At 51.5% G+C, this 21,388-nt stretch overlaps 1 protein-coding gene across 1 annotated transcript; it reads left to right on the forward strand.

The window, feature by feature from the left end:
• Nucleotides 1–3,710: 3,710 nt before the first annotated feature.
• KLF9 (KLF transcription factor 9) lies at nucleotides 3,711–21,388 on the forward strand. The gene is given in 3 exon segments (XM_054184917.1): nucleotides 3,711–4,389; nucleotides 4,391–4,512; nucleotides 16,896–21,388. Coding segments are annotated over 3 exon segments (702 nt in total). The 5' UTR covers nucleotides 3,711–4,042; the 3' UTR covers nucleotides 17,129–21,388.

Genomic DNA, 21,388 nt, shown 5'->3' on the forward strand with positions numbered 1-21,388 from the left:
GCTAAGATCAAGCACAGGGTCAGGGTGTGGGAGATGTGCTATGTTCCTGTACCTGGAGGCCGTGCAGAGGGCAAACATCTGCCCATGAGGAGCTGGTCCAGAGCTGTAACCAGCGGGTTGAGTTTGGACTCCAGGCTTGGTCAAGCAAGTGCCATTTGCTGCTGAAGGCACCCAAGGGGTCAGGGCCATATTGAAGTGCCATAGTGGGTTGAAGCTATTATCTTGACAAGCTATGATAATCACCCTTGATTATCTGAGGCATTGCAAAAAAAAGTAGCTTTGCTATGAATTAAAAACTGAGCTAGAGATTAAATGGATGCTCTGAAACCAAATCCAGATGTTACCATCACCACAGTCGAATCCAAGTTAAGGCCCCTATCACCTGGATCGTCTGGAGACAAGGGAGTTTGCCAGCACAATCCCGTTCCCCAGCACGTGTGCGCTGCTGCTCAGAGAGTAGCCACGGTCATTCTGACACCATCTCCAAGTATACAATTCCGCTGGCACCACTTCGTAAGTGTCATTTGGACCTAATTAGTTTGGAGTCTTGGAGCTTCGGACTACTACATACATCAAAATGAACAGTGTTATTTTGTCTTTAATAGGCAATGTATTCTTGGAGGCATACTGGAATTATTTTAAAAGCTCGGTATGCTTCCTCATTATGGAACTGTCCACAGATTATTTTCCAGCCTTTAAACTAGATGCCAAGAGTTAGCTTAAAACAAAACAACCTAGAAAACAAAAAAAAAGTTGGTCATTTTTTTAATTGGATATTAACACTTCCCTCTCTGAACTGTATAAATTAACATAAGAGGTATGCAACTGAGGATTTGTTGACATGATGAGCAGGCTCGAATTAGGCAAATCATCTCCTGGGAAGCGTCTTTCATGTCGCTGAAAGGCGGAAGACGACATCTCCTAGCGGGAACTTTTGGACAGCATCAGCCAAAGAAGTTCTGAAAGTGCTGTGGAAAAAGCTGATGAATGGGCAACATGAAGCTCTGTCCTGGATATCCAGATTAATGAACTGGGTGGGCAGCTTTCTGTGGAAAATGGTGTTGCCCCTCTGAAGGAAAGAGAATGCTGCAGCCACCAGTACTAAACAGAAAAAGACGTATTTATTGACAGTATCATCGGTACAAGAACGACGGTCCTTTCTGTTCCCCCTTCACATCAGACCCGGAGATCAAGGCCTCTTGTTGTGTCTGACGCCGTGTAAGCACCCGAGGCCAACGGATGCCGGATCAGCTGAGAAAAGTGCTTAGAGAACAGGGCAAAAGTGACATTCACCCCTTGACGGCTGCCTTGTTAGGTAAATTGCTCAATTCATGTTGTCTATTTGATCTTCATCACCCTACAGATGATCCAGTTACAGATGGAGCCACATGTTCTTTTGGTTGGGTTGTTGGTTTTCGTTTTTTTCCTCAAATATGATATGCAAAATTGTTCCAGCCTTATACCAATTATCCACAGCAAAGGATTATTATTATGCCCGAGGCTGTACCTAGAGATTTAGCGGGCTAGCCTACAAAATGGCTGACATCCACTCGTTTTTATTTCCTGCAGGGAGGGAGCAATGCTGCCTCATTTCTGTAGCCGCTTCCCCGTTATTTCCATATTCGGTTAAAGAGGTTAATAGCAACTCATAAAGCTCTTTACCATTTGGGCCCTGCCCGTGGGTGTGGGGAAGGATGGGCTGCAGCTGAGGATGGCAAGGTTCATTTAGGGACCCTGGGCAGCCACAGCTCAGTCTTCCTCAGCCATGGTTCACAAAAGCAGAGGAAAACCCCGCTGTCCACCAGGAGCACTCCTGCGGCTGCACGATTCCAGAGGCAGCCTGGTTTTGCTTTGACTAACGCCGGCCTGTGTATATTATAGCAAAGGCAGCGCTTTTCCCCTTCGGACACTTGCAAAACATAGGAACAAGCATACTTGGCATCTCGGTACTGCTGGGTTACGGACGACGGCAACTCCTTTCCCTTTTTTTAAATAGCGCTTGCCTGGAAAATGGTTTTTCACTCTCTCCTCTCACGGAGTGCAGCTCCGTCAATCTCGGCCATGCACCGCAGGCTCCACGTGTTCACTGGAGCAGGAGGAGATGGGGGGAAATGTTATTTGGGTAGAGAAAGGCTATTTTGGTATTTCCCCCTCACTACAGGAAAGACATGGAGGTGCTGTAGCAGGTCCAGAGAAGGGCAATGAAGCTGGTGAGGGGTCTGGAGCACAAGCCTTATGAGGAGCGGCTGAGGGAGCTGGGGTGGTTTAGCCTGGAGAAAAGGAGGCTGAGGAGAGACCTTATCGCTCTCCACAACTACCTGAAAGGAGGGTGTAGAGAGGTGGGGATCAGTCTCTTCTCCCAAGTAACAAATGACAGGATGAAATAAAACGGCCTCGAGTTGCACCAGGAGAGGTTTAGGGTGGATATTAGGAAACATTTGCTCCCTGAAAGGGTTGTCAAGCATTGGAACAGGCTGCCCAGGGAAGTGGAGTCACCGTCCCTGGAGGTATTTAAAAGACGGGTAGACGTGGTGCTGAGGGACATGGTTTAGCGGTGGATGTGGCAGCGCTGGGTTGATGGTTGGACTCGATGATCTCAAAGATCCCTTCCAGCCTGGATGGTCTGCGGGTTCCCCAGGAGGGCAGGGTGTCCCCGCTGCCTTGAGCTGGGCGACGGCAAGCGCCTCCGAGGGGTGGCGAGGGGCGGCAGGGCCCCGGGGAGGCCGCGGGTGGGGGGTCCCCCCGCCACCGCGCAATCCGCGCCTCGGCCGTGAAGGCACCGCGGGCTTCGGTGACGACGCCGTGACGGCCAAACGGCATCAACGCCACCGTGTTTCTTCTCCTCCGAGGGGCTCCGCGGGCCGGCACGGGCTCGGGGAGCCCCCTCAGGGACCGGCCGAGCGGGGGAAGGGGGGGACCGCCCGGTCCGCTTGACGCCTCGGTCACCGAAACCCCCGCCTGTGGAGGGGGCGCTTCCCCCGGGGTGGGGGTGGGGGTGCTCCGCCGCCCCGGTAGCGGCAGGGGCGCGCGCAGCCGGCGGCGCGGGGCGGTGGGCGGGACCGCACGGCTCGCGGGGCGCCCGCCGCCTTTTTACAAGTGTTGCGCACCCTTTGGGGAAGGGGCGCGCTGATTGGCTGGGGGCCTCGCCGGTGACATCAGCCGGCTCACTTCCCATTGGCCGGCCCGTTGCTGGGACCCGAGGCCTTCCAGGGAGGCACTTAACCCCTTCGGCGCCGACCCGGCCCGCACGCCTCCCCCCCCTCCGCCGCCCCCCCACTCCCCCCGCCGCCTGCCGCGGCCCCAGGCGCCGCCGACCCGGCTGTGGAGCGGTGGCGGGGCGGGAGGGAGCGGCGGCGCTGCCGGTGAGGCGGGGGGTGGGGGAGAGAACGGGAGCGGTGCGCGGCGGCGTTGCCCGTTTAAGCGGGCGCGGCGGGGCGCCCGGAGTAGCACGCGGCCTGGGGAGGGAGCGCGGGGATTGGCGGGGCGGCCGGCGGGCGGACACACCCCCTCCAGAAACGGGGCGCTGTGAGTGGCGGGGGGAGAAGGTAAACAGAGCCGGCCGGCCCTGCCCGCTGACCAATCGGGGGGGGCGGGAGGGGGCTCCGAACCTTTGACGTGATGGGACTCGGCGCGGCCGTCCCCGGGCAGGAGCACGCGGGCGGCGCGCGGCGCGGGGGGCGCGCGGCGGGCGGTCTCCTCTCCCCCGGAGCCGCCGCCGCAGCCGGGACCGGGACCGGAGCCGGAGCCCGAGCCCCAGCCGGAGCCGGGCGCGCGGCGGGCGGCGCTCCCCCCCCGCCGGCTGCGCGCCGCCCCCGGGGGGCGGCGGTGAGGGACGCTGCCCGGTGTCCCCGCTATTTATTTCACACACCCACTCACACGCCCACCCCCCCCCGGGCTTCTCCGCGGGCGGGCCATGGCCGGCGGCGGCGCAGCCGGCCCGGAGGGCGCGCACTGAGAGTGCCCGCAGCCGCCGCCCCCTCCACACACACCCACCCACCTTCACACACCCACCCACCCCCGGTCGTCGGGGCGCGGCCGCAGCATGTCGGCCGTCGCCTACGTGGACTTCGTGGCGGCGCAGTGCCTGGTCTCCATCTCCAACCGCTCCGCCGTGCCCGAGGCGGCCCGGCTGAAGGTGCCCGGTGAAGGGGAGGCGGCCCGGGAGCTGCGCGACCCCCGCGACGCCTGGAAGGACTACTGCGCCCTGCTGGCCATCGCCAAGAGCCTGCTGGAGCTGAACAAGTACCGGCCGCTGCCCGCCCCCTCCGTCTGCAGCGACAGCGTGGAGAGCCCCGACGAGGACGCCGGCTCCGACAGCGACGCGGCCACCGAGCCGGGCTCCAGCCCGCCCCGCAGCCCGCCGCCGGGGCCGCCCCCCCCGCCTGCGCGCCGCCGGGGCCGCCCCGAAGGGGAAGCTGGCGGCCGAGAAGCGGCACAAGTGCCCCTACAGCGGCTGCGGCAAGGTCTACGGCAAGTCCTCCCACCTCAAGGCGCACTACCGGGTGCACACAGGTCAGCGGCGGCAGGCGGGCGGGCGGCGGGAGGGGGGAGCCAGCGAGCGAGCGCTTGTCCTCAGATGAACCCGCCCGGCGGCGCGCCCGGCGGTCCTGCGCGCCCCCGCCGCCCTGCCTTTCCGCTATCGCGTGCTGCTTTTTTTTTTTTTTCCTGTTTTTTTTTTTTTTTTTTCTCCTTTTCCCTTTTCCTCCCCTCCCTTCCCCCTTCCCTTGCTTTCCCCTTTCCACCCGGACCGGTGCTGGGGGTCCGGCGGGAGCGGGCGGGGCTGCGGCAGCGCCCTCCCGCCGCGCCCTGCCTGCCCCGGACGGGGGGGAGCCCGCCCGACCCCCGCCGGCGGCCGTCGTGGGGCGGCACGAACTTGGCGTGGCCGGGGGGCGGCCGGGAACGGGGACGGGCGGGGGGTCGCCGAGCCCGCTGTGGGCGTCGGTGGGGAATTCAGCGGGGCGGCGGGAAGGGGGTTTGTCCCGCCGTTGTGGGGGGGCTGGCAGCGCGGCGGAACGGGGCGCCGACAAACCGGGGGCAGGACGTCCCCCGCCGCGCTGCGGAGGGGCGTGTGCTGCCCGCCGTCCCCCGCCTCCCGCCGCTGCTGCCGCCGGTTCGCCCCCACCCCTGCCCCCCCGCGGTGGGCGTTCGCAGAGCCGCCTTTGCCCCGTACTTCGTTGGAGGGGGGCTGGACGCCGCGGTGCCGGGGCAGGGAGGGAGCGGCGGAGGCGGCACACACACCCACCCCCCTTCAGCAGCCGAAGGGACCCCGCGGGCCGGAGCGGGGACGAAACCCGGGGAGCCCATCCCCAAATGCGGCTGTCAGCCCCACCGGCTCCCGGTGCGCCGCCGGGGAGCGGGTGCCCCGGCAGGGGACCGTCCCTCCGCCCTGCCCCGCCGTCCCTGGCGGCGTCGCTTATCGCCACCCGGCCGCGGGCTGCTCCGCAGGGGCTCGGCTCAGCGGGCTGCTGGCGCCCGGCCCCCGCCCCCCACCAGCTCGTCCGTCCGTCCGTCCGCTGCGGAGGGTGTGGCAACATGGAAACCTGGAGATAAAAAAATACATGTATCTGCTGCAGCCGTTCGTACTTCCTCCGTCTCTGCCCGAGCGCTGAGCGGACAGCAATTGTACACTTTTCTGTTTGTTTCGGTTTTGGTTTTTTTTTTTTTTAATGTCTCTAGTGCAAGTGGCTGAATAAAAACCTTTACATGTCTGAACTGCAGTGCAGCTGGGGTCACGGTGCAGTCACAAGACTGCTTAAAAATTGCCCTAAGTTAAAAGGGTTGTGTGCGAGTATGGGAAGGAGCGGATCAAAGGAGACAAAACACTCCCGACACTTATCTGGTGTCCTTTACGTCTGTTCTGTGGATAGCGGTTCTTTTCTGGATTTGTGTCTGTTGGTAGTGGTGGTCAGTGGTGAAGTACAAAAGGAGTTTGTCACCCGCAGAGTGTAGAGCGAGGCATCGCCGTAGCGTTTTAATGCAGCCTGGGTCGGGCATGGCCAGTGTCTGAGCCCCAGCGAAGCTCCCGTCGCTCCAGCTCGCCTGGCTGTGCTACGGGCACTGCAGAGGAGGAGACCCGCTGCTGGTCGCCTACCTGTGCCTGGCTGGCAGATCTTGCTGGGTGCTTAGCTCGGGGGGAGGAGGAGGATTACTGGATGTGGCTCGGCGGTGAGCTCAGCGGGCAGGCAGTTAAGACTGTCTGCGTACGCTGGGAAAGCGGATGGTCAGTGGTGACCCCGTACTGACCTCAGGACTGGTGCCAAGGATTGTTGTGTGACCGGCTCAGAGGCTGTGCCTCGGATGCTCTCTTGGAGGCTGGATGTAACTGATGCCTCGCAAAATGTTGGCTCACGAGTGGCAAAGAAAATGCGTTAGCATCACTTCCACTTACTACCCCATGCTGAGATATCCACCCCAATGTGGGAACCAAAATAGGCATCGGCTGGGATAGCATTCTGGGTGATGACATGTAAATTAATGTACTGTACAGCCCACATGGCTTGCTGTAAGCAGTAGTGTTATAATAAGTACCTCCTGAAGTGGCATGAGGTTTAGCGTGTGCTGCTCACAAGTGGGTGGCCTTAGCTCCAAGTATGAGATGTTTGACTCAGACGTGCTGATGTACCATCACGGTAGTTCTGTGTGATTAAAACCATTACAGACATCCAGCAGTAATGAACTTTCAGAGCTTCGTAATATGAACAGTTAATTGTAGCTAACTAAAATGCTAAACGATAGTGCTAATGTTAATTATTTTTATAGATGGCAGAACAATTCCTTAGCAACAGTGGGATTCAATGGGACCTCTGGAGTTATTCATAACTGTGTATTGCAGAGTATTAATGCTTCCTCCTCACTACCGTTTCCCCCCCCCCCCCCCCCCCAAAAAAAATTCTCGTATATCTGAGCCTCTTGAATCACTTTCATCTACCTGCCATTTTTCATCAAGCCACCAGCCGGGTTTCTTGCTGCTGTGTAGTCTTTAGTGGAATAAGTACGCAGTCACCAATGGAAGCTTCCTGGTCTTAAATTTTTAATTTTTAATCCCAGTCTCTCTATCTTGAAAAGCGGCTTTCGGATCTCTGTTCACAGTCGTGAGCTTGCTTGTAGCCACAGCTCTCTTTACTCATGGATACTAACCAAGAAAGTTGGAAAGCTCTGGATACTGCTCTGTGCTGAGCAACACTGTGAATCTAAAAGCTCACCAGACCATCTTTGGTAAACTAATGCAAAGGAAGAAATTAAATACCAAATAAAGGTAGAAGAGTAGAAGACCGAAGACTTGATGCTCAGAGGTTAGAGGTCTGTATCTTATTAATGATTCTTTAAACTTGTTGGTTCAAACGCATTCCATATTTCAGAGGCTAAAAATATCTGTATAACTGTTTCCTTTAAGTTTGGGCCTTTGATGATGACTCTAGTTCAACTTCCAGAAGACCCAAATTAGCCATCCATCAGAATTTGTCTTCTGTGTTGATCTTAAGAAAAAAAGGTCAGCGGGTGGCACTGCACATCCTACTTGTGCAAACAGCCCCCTTGCTTGCGCCACCAATCCCACTGAACTTGGCGTGACTTAGTAAAGCGTGATTTGTAGGAGGAAGCCAAGAAAGTCCGAACTCTGCTCCTTCCCCGGGGGGTAGTCCTTTCATTCCTCGCCAGATCCCTGGTGTTTGTGAGATACGATCAGGCACTTCTTCATTCTGACATTTATGTGTACCTACATTCAAAACGCATTAACTTGCAAAGGCGTGGGGATACAAGGACAAGTTTGTCACTGAAACTGAACTATTGCATCCCCTGTCCCTTTGCTACCATCCAAAAGTAAGTTGGAATTTATTATTTAAGTTTTGGTGTCTTGAGCAGGAAGAGCATTACAGGTAAGGTTGTTCTGTGTGAGCTGTTTCCAGTAGCACCTCTGAGGTGCATGGCACTTGGTGTCGGAGAGAAAAGACAGCACTGCCCCTGATGGCTCGCAAGCCAAAAACTGTTTCTCGGGAAAGCAGGTGGAGGGATAGCTCTACAACCTGACCATACCTTAGGTTTCCCCATCCCTTATGGCATGGTGCTATGGAAGTATAGGACACAACTCTGCTGAAGTTTGGCAGTGGCAGGAGGGATTACGAGTGGTGTGTCTGCTTGGGAGCCTTGAACACTGAGATGGTGTGACCGAGTCTTGCAGACTTTCCCTACACAGCATAAAAAAAAAAAAAAGCCCCGGCAAGGCGTGCAGGGGACCTGAGCCCTGGAAGCAGTGCCGAGGTCAGGAGAAAGCGAGGGACTGTGCTGACCAAGAAAATTACAAGGAATGGCAGATATGCAGTGAGTTACCTTGAAAATGCACAGACTTCTCTAAATAGGTAGTTTCTGAGGTTTGATTATGGCGGGTAACGTGTAGAGTTACTATTACCCTCAAACGCTGCAGGGGTGGGGGGAGCAGCCTAACAGAGAGGGATGTGCAGGCCAGAGGGTTTCCAGGGAAAATAAAAGCACACGAGAGTAAACAAGCAATCTCAGTCAGGAGGCTTGGGCAGGGAGCATGGAGCAAAGGGCAAGATACCAGCAGGGAGACAAACTAGCAGGAGAAACAAACTTTAAGGAATGTACATTTGCTATGATGCTGTGTATGCAAGCCAGTTAAAGGGCCCGTGGCTGCTGAGAGCAGATCCTCCTGGTCAGGAAAGAGGGACAGACAAGGTACCATAAAGCTAGTTTGTGAGATGCCTCCTCATACAGAACCTGTAGGAGTTTACGTGCCTGAGGAGGCAAATCCCAGATGCTTCTCAATACGTGGTGCTGCGGACCGATGGGAAGTTCACGTCTGCATCAGGTGCCCTTAATGAAGAGGTTAGACACAAAAAACCCAACCGTGTGTAATGTTCTCCCTTTTCAGCTAGGCTTTTCAGCCCAACTGCATCATTGCGTAGACTGGGTCCAAACTATACCAAGAGTTTTGTTACATCGGGTGGCTGGTGCACCCTTGAGCTCTCCTGGCACTTGGCTCTCACTGGTGTTTGGTAGCTGGGTTGTAGGCGGAGGTGCTGACCTGTAGGTTGGAGGTCTGCACAGTGAAGCTGAGGAGCATTTCTGGTAGAAAGGAAAGATAAGTGCTGCAAATGCCTAGTGTTGCAGTCTATGGGCATCACGGCGCTGATCCAGCCCCGGATCAGTTTTGGTTTGGCTGTGCTGCCTTGTTTTTTGTGTTCTAGACTATCATTAGCTTGACAGACTGTACAGATGCTGGTATGCTGACAATCCTCTGCTCGCTGAGAGCTTTTTTGGGTATTTTGTGGGAGCATAATCTGAAATTTAGCATTTTAAGCCCCTCTTATCCAGCTCATGCAATGTCACTTTGCCAGATCCTTTAGAATAAAACTGAAGAGCAGAAAGTGGAGCCAGCAGGACATTTTTTTTACTAAATTCAGACCTCCATCTGAAACCCCAGTTCTCAAGGGTTAATGCAAATGAGCAAATTGCTGGAGTTCTAATGGGCGTGTTTCCAGGTCTCAGAGAAACACGATCATACTGACCAGAAGCTTTGCCAACTGAGTAAGGTAAGGTAGGCAAAAATCCTCAAGATTAAGTTCAGTGTTGCCTGACGCCCAGTTGTTTTTTAGTTGGTTTTTTTTCTGTTAGAAAACAAAAACATTAAGCAGGCGCATGTGCTGCAGTGGGAAGGCGCTCCAGAAAGGTTTGTATATTAACTGAGTCAACGTGAAGAAGTGTGCGTGTATGACAGAAGCAGTGAGCAGGCATCACCCGGAAGAGTGCGACTCCTGTTTCCAGCTGGACATATTGCAAATGCAGCTCTACCAAGCTCCTGCCGGCTGTTGGGCTGTGGCGTTGAAGATTGTGTTGGGGGCGTCACCCGCTCCTGTTGGCGTGTGCGTGTCTTGCAGCCCCAGTAGTTGGGATCCCTGCAGGAACGATCATTCCCCTCCGTTGCTGCTGTACAACAGTGCTGTTCACCAGGTTGCTACCCGGGGCCTCACAAAGCTCCCAAACCTGCGGCTGGAAGAGCAGGGAGGGGCCAAGTGAAGACAAAGCAGCTGGAGTCTAGGGTAGTGATGGCAAAGCACGCTTCAGACAGCGTTTAGTTGTGGTAGTGTGGCTCACCGTCTATATTCAAGTAATGATGACTGAATGGCCTGAGAGCACTCTATAAATACCTTAAACTTGAGGGAAGAGTCTGTTGAAATACTGGCTAATAAATTCATAGTGAAATGACAAAAATTAATTATCTTTCTGAATGCATGTAGAATTGCATTCCTCCTTCCCCTGTTAAAGGTGTTTCCCCTTAGCGAGCATGTAATCACTCAGACAGGACAGGAGCCTAAACCCAGTGCTCTTTGATCGCAGGTAAGTGCCTTAAGCAGGCTAGAAGTCCATCTCCCCCCATTGCTTGGTTAATATTAAAGTATTACTGCAAAACAGAGGAAATTCAAACGGAGATAAGATAAGATAGGAAAGGAGAAGAGGTAGGAACTTGTCCCACGTACCCAAGAGCATACTGCTGAGGGCAGTCCTCTCAGCTATGAAAGCATGGACTTAACTCTCTGCTGAATTTTGGGGAGGTCTCTCCTCTCCCAGATAGCTTCCCCAAATGATACGCAGATATATAAGGAGGAACAATCGCCCCAAAGAAAGCCCCAAAGGCAAGCAGGGAAGGTTGTGATCTGGCAGAGAAGCTGTAAGGATTTCCCTTGCATCTGATGCTGTGTCACATGGGGGTGACAGCAAGATTGCGTCTCGCTGGAGTTTAGGCTCTCGGCAGCGGTGGGTTTTAGCAGGTGGTTCTGCATGTGATCTTTTGGAAGAGATTCAAACACCTGCATGTGCAAGCAGCTGTTGAGTGGTGGGTTTGAGGATGTCCAAGCAGTCTAAATACTTGCTGAAAGCAGCATTTTAACACCTGAATTGTCGTGTGTTGTTTAGTCCTGAGTGCTGGTGGAAGAAACCCCATGCTGCAACCCATCCGTCCACTACCTGTCCCATAGACAGTGTCTGTTTGATCTGTTGCCAGACCAGATGGCCACGGTTTAGGTGTTGCAGAAACCCTTGTTTAAGGCACATGGTACCTACTGTCCTCACTGCTGATCTTGCTCTTGTGCTGTTTCACACCAGCATCCGTACTTTGTGGTTGCCACGTGTTTTAATGATCTGATTTTGGAATATTTTAGAAGAGGAAGAAGGCTGTTTGAAAGGTCTCTGGTCTCTCTCTGCCCAGAAGTGGATGCACAGATGTCTGTAAGATCCATCTTCACCAGAACATCTTGCATCTGGACACTCAGTCAAAATCCTGTGTCCTCCAGGAAATTGCTCATTCGCGGTGTGAGGGGGCAAGCAATGCACTGGGGGAAGGAAAAGTGAGAGAGACCTGGGATAGTAGCTATTCTGCAGCAAGGAAGATAGCCTGCCTTATTTTTTTTTTTTCCTCTTGCAATAAGCTGGACTATGTTCTTGATACCCACCTACAGAACCTGTCATACTTAGGAGACACTGAGACACGCAAGAGTAGTGGCTGAGTGGGGTCACAGGAAAGAAAAAAAGCAAAATATTTATCATTGTCATCTCTAAGTCAAGGATTGTGGTTCGGGACCAGTTATTACTAGGGTGCCAAGCTCTCTTTGGAAATTTTGAGCTTCAGCAGGCACAGAGGTGCAGGAGGATCTTGGAAGATGAAGGTGGAGGTTAGATTCTCTCATTTGAACATGCAGTGCTGATTATGCCAGTCCTGTTTTGCCAAGTAGTTTTGCACTCGCCTGGTGGCAAGAGATTTCACTATTTGGGCTTTCTGTATTTGCGTGCTTTCCTTTCTCCCTCTTTGCCATCAGCTACTTCAGGTTTCTGGCAGGAGGGGTCATCCTTGCTGGAGTTTGGTCAGGCAGGGCTTCGGGGCAGGTGAGGTGGATGTCCCTGCAGCAGGAGGTACTGGCTAGATGTGCCAGGTCTGGGGCCGGGCAGAGGGTGGGAGTCACGCACAGACACCACGTCCCAGAAGTCACAGTCTGAACCGTTCTTCAGTTTTGATACTTAAAATAGTCGCTGCCATGAATGCCAGGCAGCACGGCCCTACCATGTGCTTGGTGGCCTCATCTTTAATAACATAGGTCAGTTAAGGGTGTCTGAATGGGTGTCCATTCATGCAGCTGTAGCTGAGGTCCATTTGGCTTTCTAGTTAATGTACGTCATTAGCCTTATTTGACAGCAAACTGTTCTGCGTTAGCTAGTACTTGTGCCAGGCTCTGGACTCATGGCTGTGTCCAGCCTCACTTCTGTCATTGAGGAAGACCGTGGGATCCTAGCAAACCATTCACCTTGGCCAGACTCCCACCTACACCAACAGCAATCTCTGAATGTCTTCTGCAAAGCCAGTCCTCAAACAATTTTAGTAATTCATGTCAAATCATTACTTCACCACAGAAGCTCAGTGCACTCCAGTCCTAGCATGTGTCCTGTTACACGCCAAGAGGTTTGACCAAGTGTGTGATCATCGACTTTGCCCTTGTCTTTTTCAAACACATCCACACCCCCCTCTCCCTCCCCCCGGAAAAAAAAGTCACTCAGAACTTCTCTATCCCTTGGTTTTCCAAACAAATTCATCTGTGTTAAAGCCACCACAAGCTACAGCTCCTAACCTCAGTCATCCACATCTAAAGCACTGTTTTGTGGTGAGAAGGCAGATGATGAATCAGGATAGCAGTAGTACCTGTACTATTAACAAGTCTGCTAATGCCTACTCAGTATTCTTTTTTCAGAAACCCTTCCTGCTCAAGACTACAATGTGGGAAAATCTGGAGTGTCCCAGGGTAGGGCAAAAAAGCTAAATAATTTACTGTCCACTCAGAATAAAATGGAATAAAGTAAAGTGGATCTGCCTCAGGTCATGCAAAGCAGCTTGGAAACAGAGTTTAAACTCACAGAGAAAGAAGAAACTTCACCATTTGCAGTAGAGGAAGGGAGACGGAACAGGGAGAAAATGTCAGGTGAAGCAAGAGAGCAAAGATCAAAAGGATCTGCAATGGCTTTTATATCCATATGGGATTTAAAGTGAGCCAGGGCTGCAGGAGCAGGAGTTCTTTGGACTCCAGAGAAGACCCACGAAGAGCCACCATTAGCTTGTGCTCAGCATAAATTATGTCTCCTACTACATTCCTGATGGCACACAGGACAAAGAATGCAGGTGCATTCCTATTATTCCTATAACCTGTAAATCAGCTTGTTTCACTTGTTACTTCTGTAAGTTGCCCTGGAGATATATGTGTATATATTTTTTTTAATAAAATTGTTTACATCTTGTTTCTCTTGTGTTCAGATCGTATCACACATAGTTTTAAGGAATTGTGGCACACCATTGGCCATTCCTTCATCTCTTGATAAAATCCCATGTAAGGCGTATCTTAAAATGAAAGTAGCATACTGCCACCAAAGGAAATGGCGTATAATAGCATCCCGTTTTGATGCTTTGTTTTGCTTGTTTCAAGCTTTAGCATTACTACTTCCATAACTAAAGGGGAGAAATCATATGGAAAAGATACTTCCTGTCTGAGATGTGACACAGGAATTCGTGTCTCCAGCTGGAGGCAGCATTAGCTTGCATTGCAGCTCTGTGTGCCGTTGCCGGCCCGGCTGCGTGTGAGTTGCAAGACCTGTTTGCTCGGTGGACCCTTCTGCAAACATCTTTGCTGCTTTCAGAAAAATAGAGCGTCAAACACGACCAGCAAGTACAGCAACCAGCTTTGCGGAGTGGACCATCATCATGTGTCATCAGGCATCTCTGCCGTGCCTTAAAAGCCTCCTGGACGCACGCTCCACCCCTGCTCCGCCTATGCCAGTGATGGACCTATTAAGTCCATCACTGAAGCACTGTCCCTGTGGGCTGGTGTCATCGGTTACAGCGTTGTGACCAAGGGGAGCAGCACATCTTCAGGCTCAGAGACAACCCCTGCGGGCTTGGAAAAGCCTCCCCCCCCTTGTCTCTCTGCTCTGAGAAGTCTGGAGTTTAATGCGTCCTGGTGCCGGGGATTATGCCTGGCCTACTTTCATGCAGGCGCTTCCAAAGCGGCTGTGACAGCCTTGTGTGGCCGAGGTGGGGAAGCTGCTCTCCACCACTGTACCTGGGGGCTCAGCAGCCGGTGCCGGTGGTACCTCTCGTGCATCTCTGCTGCACTCACCTCCCGCTGCACGGCGGTGCTCCCCTAGGGAGCAGGGCATGTCTCCACCATGCCAGGCTCCCCGTGGTCTTCCGTGCCCACCCCCCCTGCCCCGTCTGGTTCCCCGGGGACTGCAGTGCCGAATGTACACAAGGGATCCTGAGTGAGCCCTGCCTTTCCCCGGAGCCTTGTGGTTCCACTGCATAACCTAAAAGTGTTTTCCCCTGGCACGTGAAATGGGTGTGTGGGGTTGCGATGGTGGAGGTCATGCTGCTTCTGTCACGTTTCAGAGGGAATGCCAGTAACCAGACTCCATTTTGACTTCCCATCTGCAATTCCGGGGGGAGGTGAGCCCAGTTTCTCGAGGGCTACGTGGGGTCAGATGTTTTTAGGCACCCAGGTTGGATAATACTGTGCCTAAAATGAGGATGCTGCACTCCAAAGGCTGTGATCCTTGCTGTCCAGCCTAGGCGTCTGGTCTCCCTGAGGCACTTCTGCAGGCCAAAGAGCTGTCCTGGGGTAGATGGTTGGAAATGTGGCTTCTGGGGATGGGGCAGGGTGCCCGAGGAGCAGCTCCCACTGCTCTGGGGTGTAAGTGCCTGACATAGAGCCACACACTAGGTGCCTCCACACATGCAAGATGTATAGCACTTCTCCTACGTTCCCGGGGGGAGATAGAAAGCTGTTCTGCACCTCCCACTGCTGCCTGCTTCCAGGAGCTGTGACAGAAACCGTGAGATAGATAGCAAAAGAGCAGTGCGAGTGAAACACTTTCTGCAGATGCCAAGGGTGGGCGCTGGGCAGGGCAAAGCCTGGGGAGAATGGTGGTCCCCAATGCGAGTGCTCTGTACGGCTCACGGTGCCGCACGGCTGGGAAACTGCCGTTGTGGCCTTCACGCACGCACGAGCCTACGTACCGTTTTAATTAATTTCTTTTATGCAGGCGGTGGTTGTTCAGAAAGGCTTCCAACCATGTCTAGCAGCGTACAGCAGGGAGCCAAAAAACCTGCTTATAAAAAAAGAAAGTAGCCCAGGGTCAGGATGGCTGGCAGCTGTGCCTCCCCTGGGCTCAGGCACCGGGCTGGCCGGGCTCCCCCTGCATCCTGCTCCTCGGACCAAGGATCAGCATTGCTGCGAGATGAGGGGAAGCATGGCTGGGGCAGTGGCTGCGCTGTGGCTGCCTGAGGGGCTGCTGTGACCTGTGCCATCCTGCTTGTCCCGTAGCGCCGGCCGATCCGGGACGGAGCAGCCACCTGTCAAGGAGCACCGTATAATTTGGAGCCTAAACCATGAAAACGGCTGCATTATTTGAGAGAGGCTCCCTAGGGTTTTCAGGGCCCATGGAGTAGCTACATCTGAGTTCAGCTGGTCCGTCCTCATCCTCCTTGGCCCTTCGGGTGCCATCACTCACTCCCCCCAGCCCCCTTTCTTCTCCCTACAGCTCTGCCGTACTTCCCACTTGCTGGTTGTCCTCCTGGCATCTGGGCTGTTCATTCCAGCCTTTAGCCTTTTGTTGCTGCTATTGGTGTCTGGGGAGGACGCCAAGGCACACTTTCTTGTGAATGACTGCTTTTTCTGTGATCTCTAAGTGTAGAGCAAGCTTGCCGGTTGTGCCAAACTTCACAGTACCAAGAAACTCTGGAGTTCTTGAGTTTCTTTCCAGCTCTTCCAAGTTGGAAAACTCCTGGGATAGTTCTTACATTTCATGGTTGACTATAAATAGCTGTCACAATAGCTGTCATTTATATTCCCTTTAGGAGACTCTTAAGGAAGTGAATTAAAGCATCAGACTGCAGTGGTGCATGATGTCTGTGACTGAAAGCTTTCATGAGAACTTAAACGCCTTTGATTTCCGTCTGTGCCATGGACTAGTCGGCCTTGCCGTCAGGAAGCATCAGGTCTGTGCCTGTAGGCAAAGCCTGTGTGACCCATAGAGGTGACCTGCAGGGATGTGGGGTGCCAGGAAGCTGACAGCAAGTGCTGTTCAATCCTTACGCCTCTGTTTTTAAAAGCAAAGGTGCGGTGTGGTTTAGGTTAAGGTGTTTGGTTTGGTTCTTCACCATCGTAGCAAACATATATACTGACAGAGCCATGAACAGTGAAGTAGTCTTCCTGTCCTCAAATCAGCTGTCTAAGAGACTGAGGGGAGACCTTTACTCTCTGGAGCAGCTTGGATTTCTAGGAGAAGGGAGGAGAGGGGGACGCGGCACTTCTCCCTGCGGCTGCAGCGGTTTTGCTCTCTGTGTTTGCAGCCCCGAGGCTGCGCCACTCTCCCCGCTCTCTCCCCACTCAGTTCTCCCCAGGCTGAATGACTTGACCCAGGTGAAAGATTTTTTTTGGCTTCTTTTCTAACGGTTACAAATGATTTTATTCAGCAGAATGGAAGTGTCAGAGGAATAACACTGGTGCTCTTTTCCCAAACCGCCGTAGTGAGCCTGACATGAAAAACGTACAGGCACAGGCAGAGCTCATCTGTTGTTTTGACAGTCTTCGGGGTCATATAAGGTTCTGCATCGGAGTGCGAGTTTCATGCGGTTGGAGGGTTTTTTGGCTTCTGCTGGAGGTGAGACTGAAACCTGATGAAGCGAGTCATCAACAACTCCGCAGACGCTGGCACCGCGGCAGGAAACAAAAGCAGCTTTTTCCCCTCAGCAGCGTGTTCCCCGGCTCCTCGACAAAGCTGGTATACGTGCTGGCCTGCTTTACCCCCGCCCCCCTAAATCTCTTGTCGTCCTTTCCTCCCCGCAGGCGAGCGACCGTTCCCCTGCACATGGCCCGACTGCCTTAAAAAGTTCTCCCGCTCCGACGAGCTCACCCGGCACTACCGAACCCACACCGGTGAGAAGCAGTTTCGGTGCCCCCTCTGCGAGAAGCGGTTCATGCGGAGCGACCACCTGACAAAGCACGCGCGTCGCCACACCGAGTTTCACCCCAGCATGATCAAGCGATCCAAAAAGTCCAGCTCTGGCAGCTCCTTGTGAACGCGGGGCTGGCCCAGGGAGGGGAGCTGGGGGGCAGGCGAGGTGCGGGCTGCAGCGCCGGAGCACGAGCATCCGTCGCGGCGCCGGTCGCCCTTGCCATCCGAAAGCACATGTAGCCAACGTTCAAAAAAAATAAAAAACAAATAAAGTACTCCGAGCCCCACTCCCTGTCCTCCACCTCCCCACCCTTTGCTGGGAACGGTGGTGTGGGGCGAGTGGATTGTGGGGTGAGAGGAAAGAGGGGATGTCCAGCAGAGGAGGTGACCACCTCCTCTCATAAAAAGCATTGATGCTGGTGTACATACGTCTGACTGGATGGTCTGGCCTGTGCCACCACAGTAGTGTGACTCCAAGGTCTTTGTGATTGCTGTGTCATGAACATGTTTTGTTGAACAGTGTAATGCTGCTTGTATTTAGAGTTTGTCGAGTAAAACCACTTTCCGAGTCACATAAATAACTCTCAGATAAAAACTCCATAGCACATTGTAGAAGTGGGTTTACTTCTGTCTCAGAACGATCCTGCATTTAAAGAGACTGTTAAGACAAACATTACATATGTTACTAATAGCATCTGATTGATATACTGAGATAAGGTGAATTTATACTCAAGAAGGCCCATTCACGTAAATGGGTCTTTTTAATTTTTCTTTGTATTAACTATACTTTTGAATATAAGCTGCACTTTTCCAGTAAAAACATGTATAATTCAAGCAGATACTTAAAGCAAAAAAACCCAACCCTACAACAGCTCAGTCGTTTTCTGACCGTATGCGTATTTAATTCTGTTATTCACTTACCTGGAAAAATACAAGTCAGCCTAGATAATGTGTTGGGGATGTGGGAGCAGAAGCATACGTCTCTCAATTGATCCTATACTTTTCATTTGTCAATAAATACAGTACTGTACTATAGAAATGCCACTAACAGTGCTTTATTCTGCTGTGTTTTGTTTGAATGGATGCATAACAGCAGCTACCATCTTTATGAACTGCTGCTTTTTTAAAGTTTTTTTTTTTTCTTCCTACACTTGCCTTAAAGATTTATTCTCTTCATACCCTTGCCTAACTCCTGCCGAGTCCTATGGGAGTTGCGTGTGCTTATGGAGAGAGTAGACCTTTCCTTAAGAGCACTCTGCTAATGGAAACAGCTGAAGTTATTGTAAGGAGCACTTCAGAAGGGCTCCTGTATCTTTTGATCACTGTTTCTGTAGACTATGGGGCAAAACCATGGGCTAATTGGAAATACAGCACAGAAGGTATGTCGTAATACTTCTTACGACATAAGCTTCCCTTGGTACCTTGGGTTGTACCTGTGTCATGCGTGGCACATCAAATAGTGATAAAGGCAATATTACTTTTATTTTAAAGCTACATTTTGCTCTTTAAGAGGAGCAAAAAGATCACTGAAGGAAAACTGGTGGTCATTAGCTGAGTATTTCATCATTTTTTATGTTAAAAGCATGAACTGTAAGAGGTTATCGATTATTTTGTTTTCTTCTCCCCCACTGCATATAGGGGGGATAATTCTGTTTACACATTATTTTTTCCGGAAACATTCTTCTGTTTGGTTTTTACCCCTTCCTCCAGAAGAGGAAGGGAAGGTGCAGCCCTACTATAGAGACTTAAGGCCAAATTCATCTCGTGAGTAATCACACTGAAACCCAAAGTGTTTCCACTGCAGATGAATTTAGGTCATCTTGTAAAATTCTGTACATAAAAAAAAATCTTGTTAGTACACCTGCAATTACAGTATCTTATTGTTTACCTGATAAAAAGCTTGCTTCCTAGAAACGAACATAAAGAAAATGAACTCAGAGAGTAGAGTGTTTTCTTCTACAGTTGTATAAGGCTTTCAGCATTAGAAATCAGTTTGCATATAGTGTTTTTACCTGTGTAGTTCATATGATAAATTCCGTCTATGTGAAGAGAACTGTTTTTAAGGCATTAGGGATATTGAGCAGTCTATGGAGTAAAAAGGGATGTGTTTTCTTCAGTGAAGACATCAGGAAACCAAGCACACTTTCTACCTCCGTTTCAGGTTTTTGAAACATTTATTTTAGAAACCAAACTTTAATTTCTGGTGTCCAAATTGAGTCATAGGGACATACGTTCTTCCTAATAAAAAATAGGTAGCCTCAGTATTTCTATTGATCTAGAAATACGAAAAAAAAAAAAAATGTTCTGCTTACCAGTACTGTTAATGCTGCCTTGCTGAGTGGGGTCAGGGCCAGGGGTAGCCCGGTGAGATTCAAAGGTGCATGCACATTCGTCTTCATTCTTCTCTGTGAAGATCAATGCAAACTTTCGGGTCCGCCCTGCAATGTGGGTTGTTGCCATTTTGTAGGACAAACGCAGCACTTGGAAAATTAAGGCCTGATCCCGTGAAACACAAGACGCCCTCACGTCCTATCAACCACAATGGGAAGCCACAGCTGATAAGCAGCTCCTAAATCAGTACGTAGATGTTTTGGTCACTTAGCTACCAGCATTAACTGACACATGGAAGTAAATGGCCAGATTTATGGTTTCCACCTTGCACGTTGGGGGTAGAATGCACAGCTAAAGAAGCATCATCGTTCCTGCTAAGTCTGAAAGAATCAACAGGCAGGAGGTACTTTGGTCCGTGGGACCTGCAGGCGGGTGTCGTCATTGCGTGTGGCAAGATCCTGTGTCTGAAAAAAACCTTCCTAAACGGTAACCCATTTGCTCTAACGCATGCTGTATTTCAGCATCGGACAGACGGGATTAGTGCGATTCATCAGCCACTAACAGAATAACATTGGGGATGATCATGTTTGCAGATTTTGTCTTACTGTTTTGTTCACTTGGGGTTTTTGGGGATATACTTCTAGTAAGAGCAAACAATGTCTCTAACACATAAACTGCAGGTTAGTTCTTTGCATCTTGAAGTTAAGTTTGGAAGAGTGTTGCAAATGTTGGGAAAGAAAAGGAAAATCAGGTTCTCTAATACCGTATGTACTTGTTGTACGATTTTGGAAATAGTTAATAGTGCTGAAGTTAGGACAGCTCCTCTCCTTGGTTAAGAAAGCCCATTACTATAGAGAAATCATGGCTTTAAAGGTATAGCTATACAACATCTTTTTTCAACAGTTTTCCATGACCTGTATTACAAATCTGTTTTCAGTTTGCAGATGGACTTAGCCCAGCATACACCAGACTGGACACATACTTCAAAATGCTGTTTTACAGACTAGTGATCTGTAACACTGTAAAATACCAACTTCCAACAGTTTAATCAGTTTTATTTTTGTACAGTATTCGTATCCTTTATAAGTTATTTTGCTGTCCTGTTTTGTAAATCACATGAAATTGTAAAAAAAAGAAAAGGAAAAAAAAAAGTAGGCATAGATGGTTTTGTACATATGTATATATATATTGTCCAAATAAAGAAAAAAGGAATTAAAAAAAAATAATGTTGTTTTGAATGATTGGAGTCAAGAAGCGGTCATGTAAACCAGTCTGGATGATTTTGAAAAAAAATACTGCTGCATGTGATGAAATCCATGAGTCATGTGGTGGATGGACCAGCTACAAGGGTCCAGGTGTTGCTAGTCATTATTTTGCATGGGTCTTGTTTCTCTATTTTTCCCAGGCGTTTTCACAGCTATTCCTTCTGCCACTGCCGCAGGAACACAGAGACACAACTTGAAGTGGGGGAGAAGCGTCCCCTCAGCAGCATGCTCCAGCTCTTAGGAAGTGGGGGTGGAGGGTGGCTTGAGAGCAGCCCTGAGGAGAAGGACTTGGGGGTGCTGGTGGATGAGAAACTCACCATGGGCCAGCAATGCATGCTTGCAGACCAGAAAGCCAACCACATCCTGGGCTGCATCAAAAGAAGAGTGGCCAGCAGGGCGAGGGACGTGATTCTGCCCCTCTACTCTGCTCTCGTGAGACCCCACCTGGAGTACTGCATCCAGCTCTGGAGTTTCCAACATAAGGGCATGGAGCTCTTGGAACAGGTCCAGCGGAGGGCCACGAAGATGATCCAAGGGCTGGAGCACCTGCACTATGAGGACAGGCTGAGAGAGTTGGGGTTGTTCAGCCTGGAGAAGAGAAGCCTTGGGGGAGACCTTATAGTGGCCTTCCAGTATCTGAAGGGGGCAGGAAGGATGGGGAGGGGCTATTTGCAAGGGAGTGTAATAATAGGACAAAGGTTAACAGCTTTAAACTGAGAGGGGAGATTTAGATTAGATGTTAGGAAGAAATTCTTTACTGGGAGGGTGGTGAGGCACTGGAACAGGTT

Source organism: Rissa tridactyla, chromosome Z (assembly GCF_028500815.1).
Source record: "Rissa tridactyla isolate bRisTri1 chromosome Z, bRisTri1.patW.cur.20221130, whole genome shotgun sequence".
NCBI classification, from domain to species: Eukaryota; Metazoa; Chordata; class Aves; order Charadriiformes; family Laridae; genus Rissa; species Rissa tridactyla.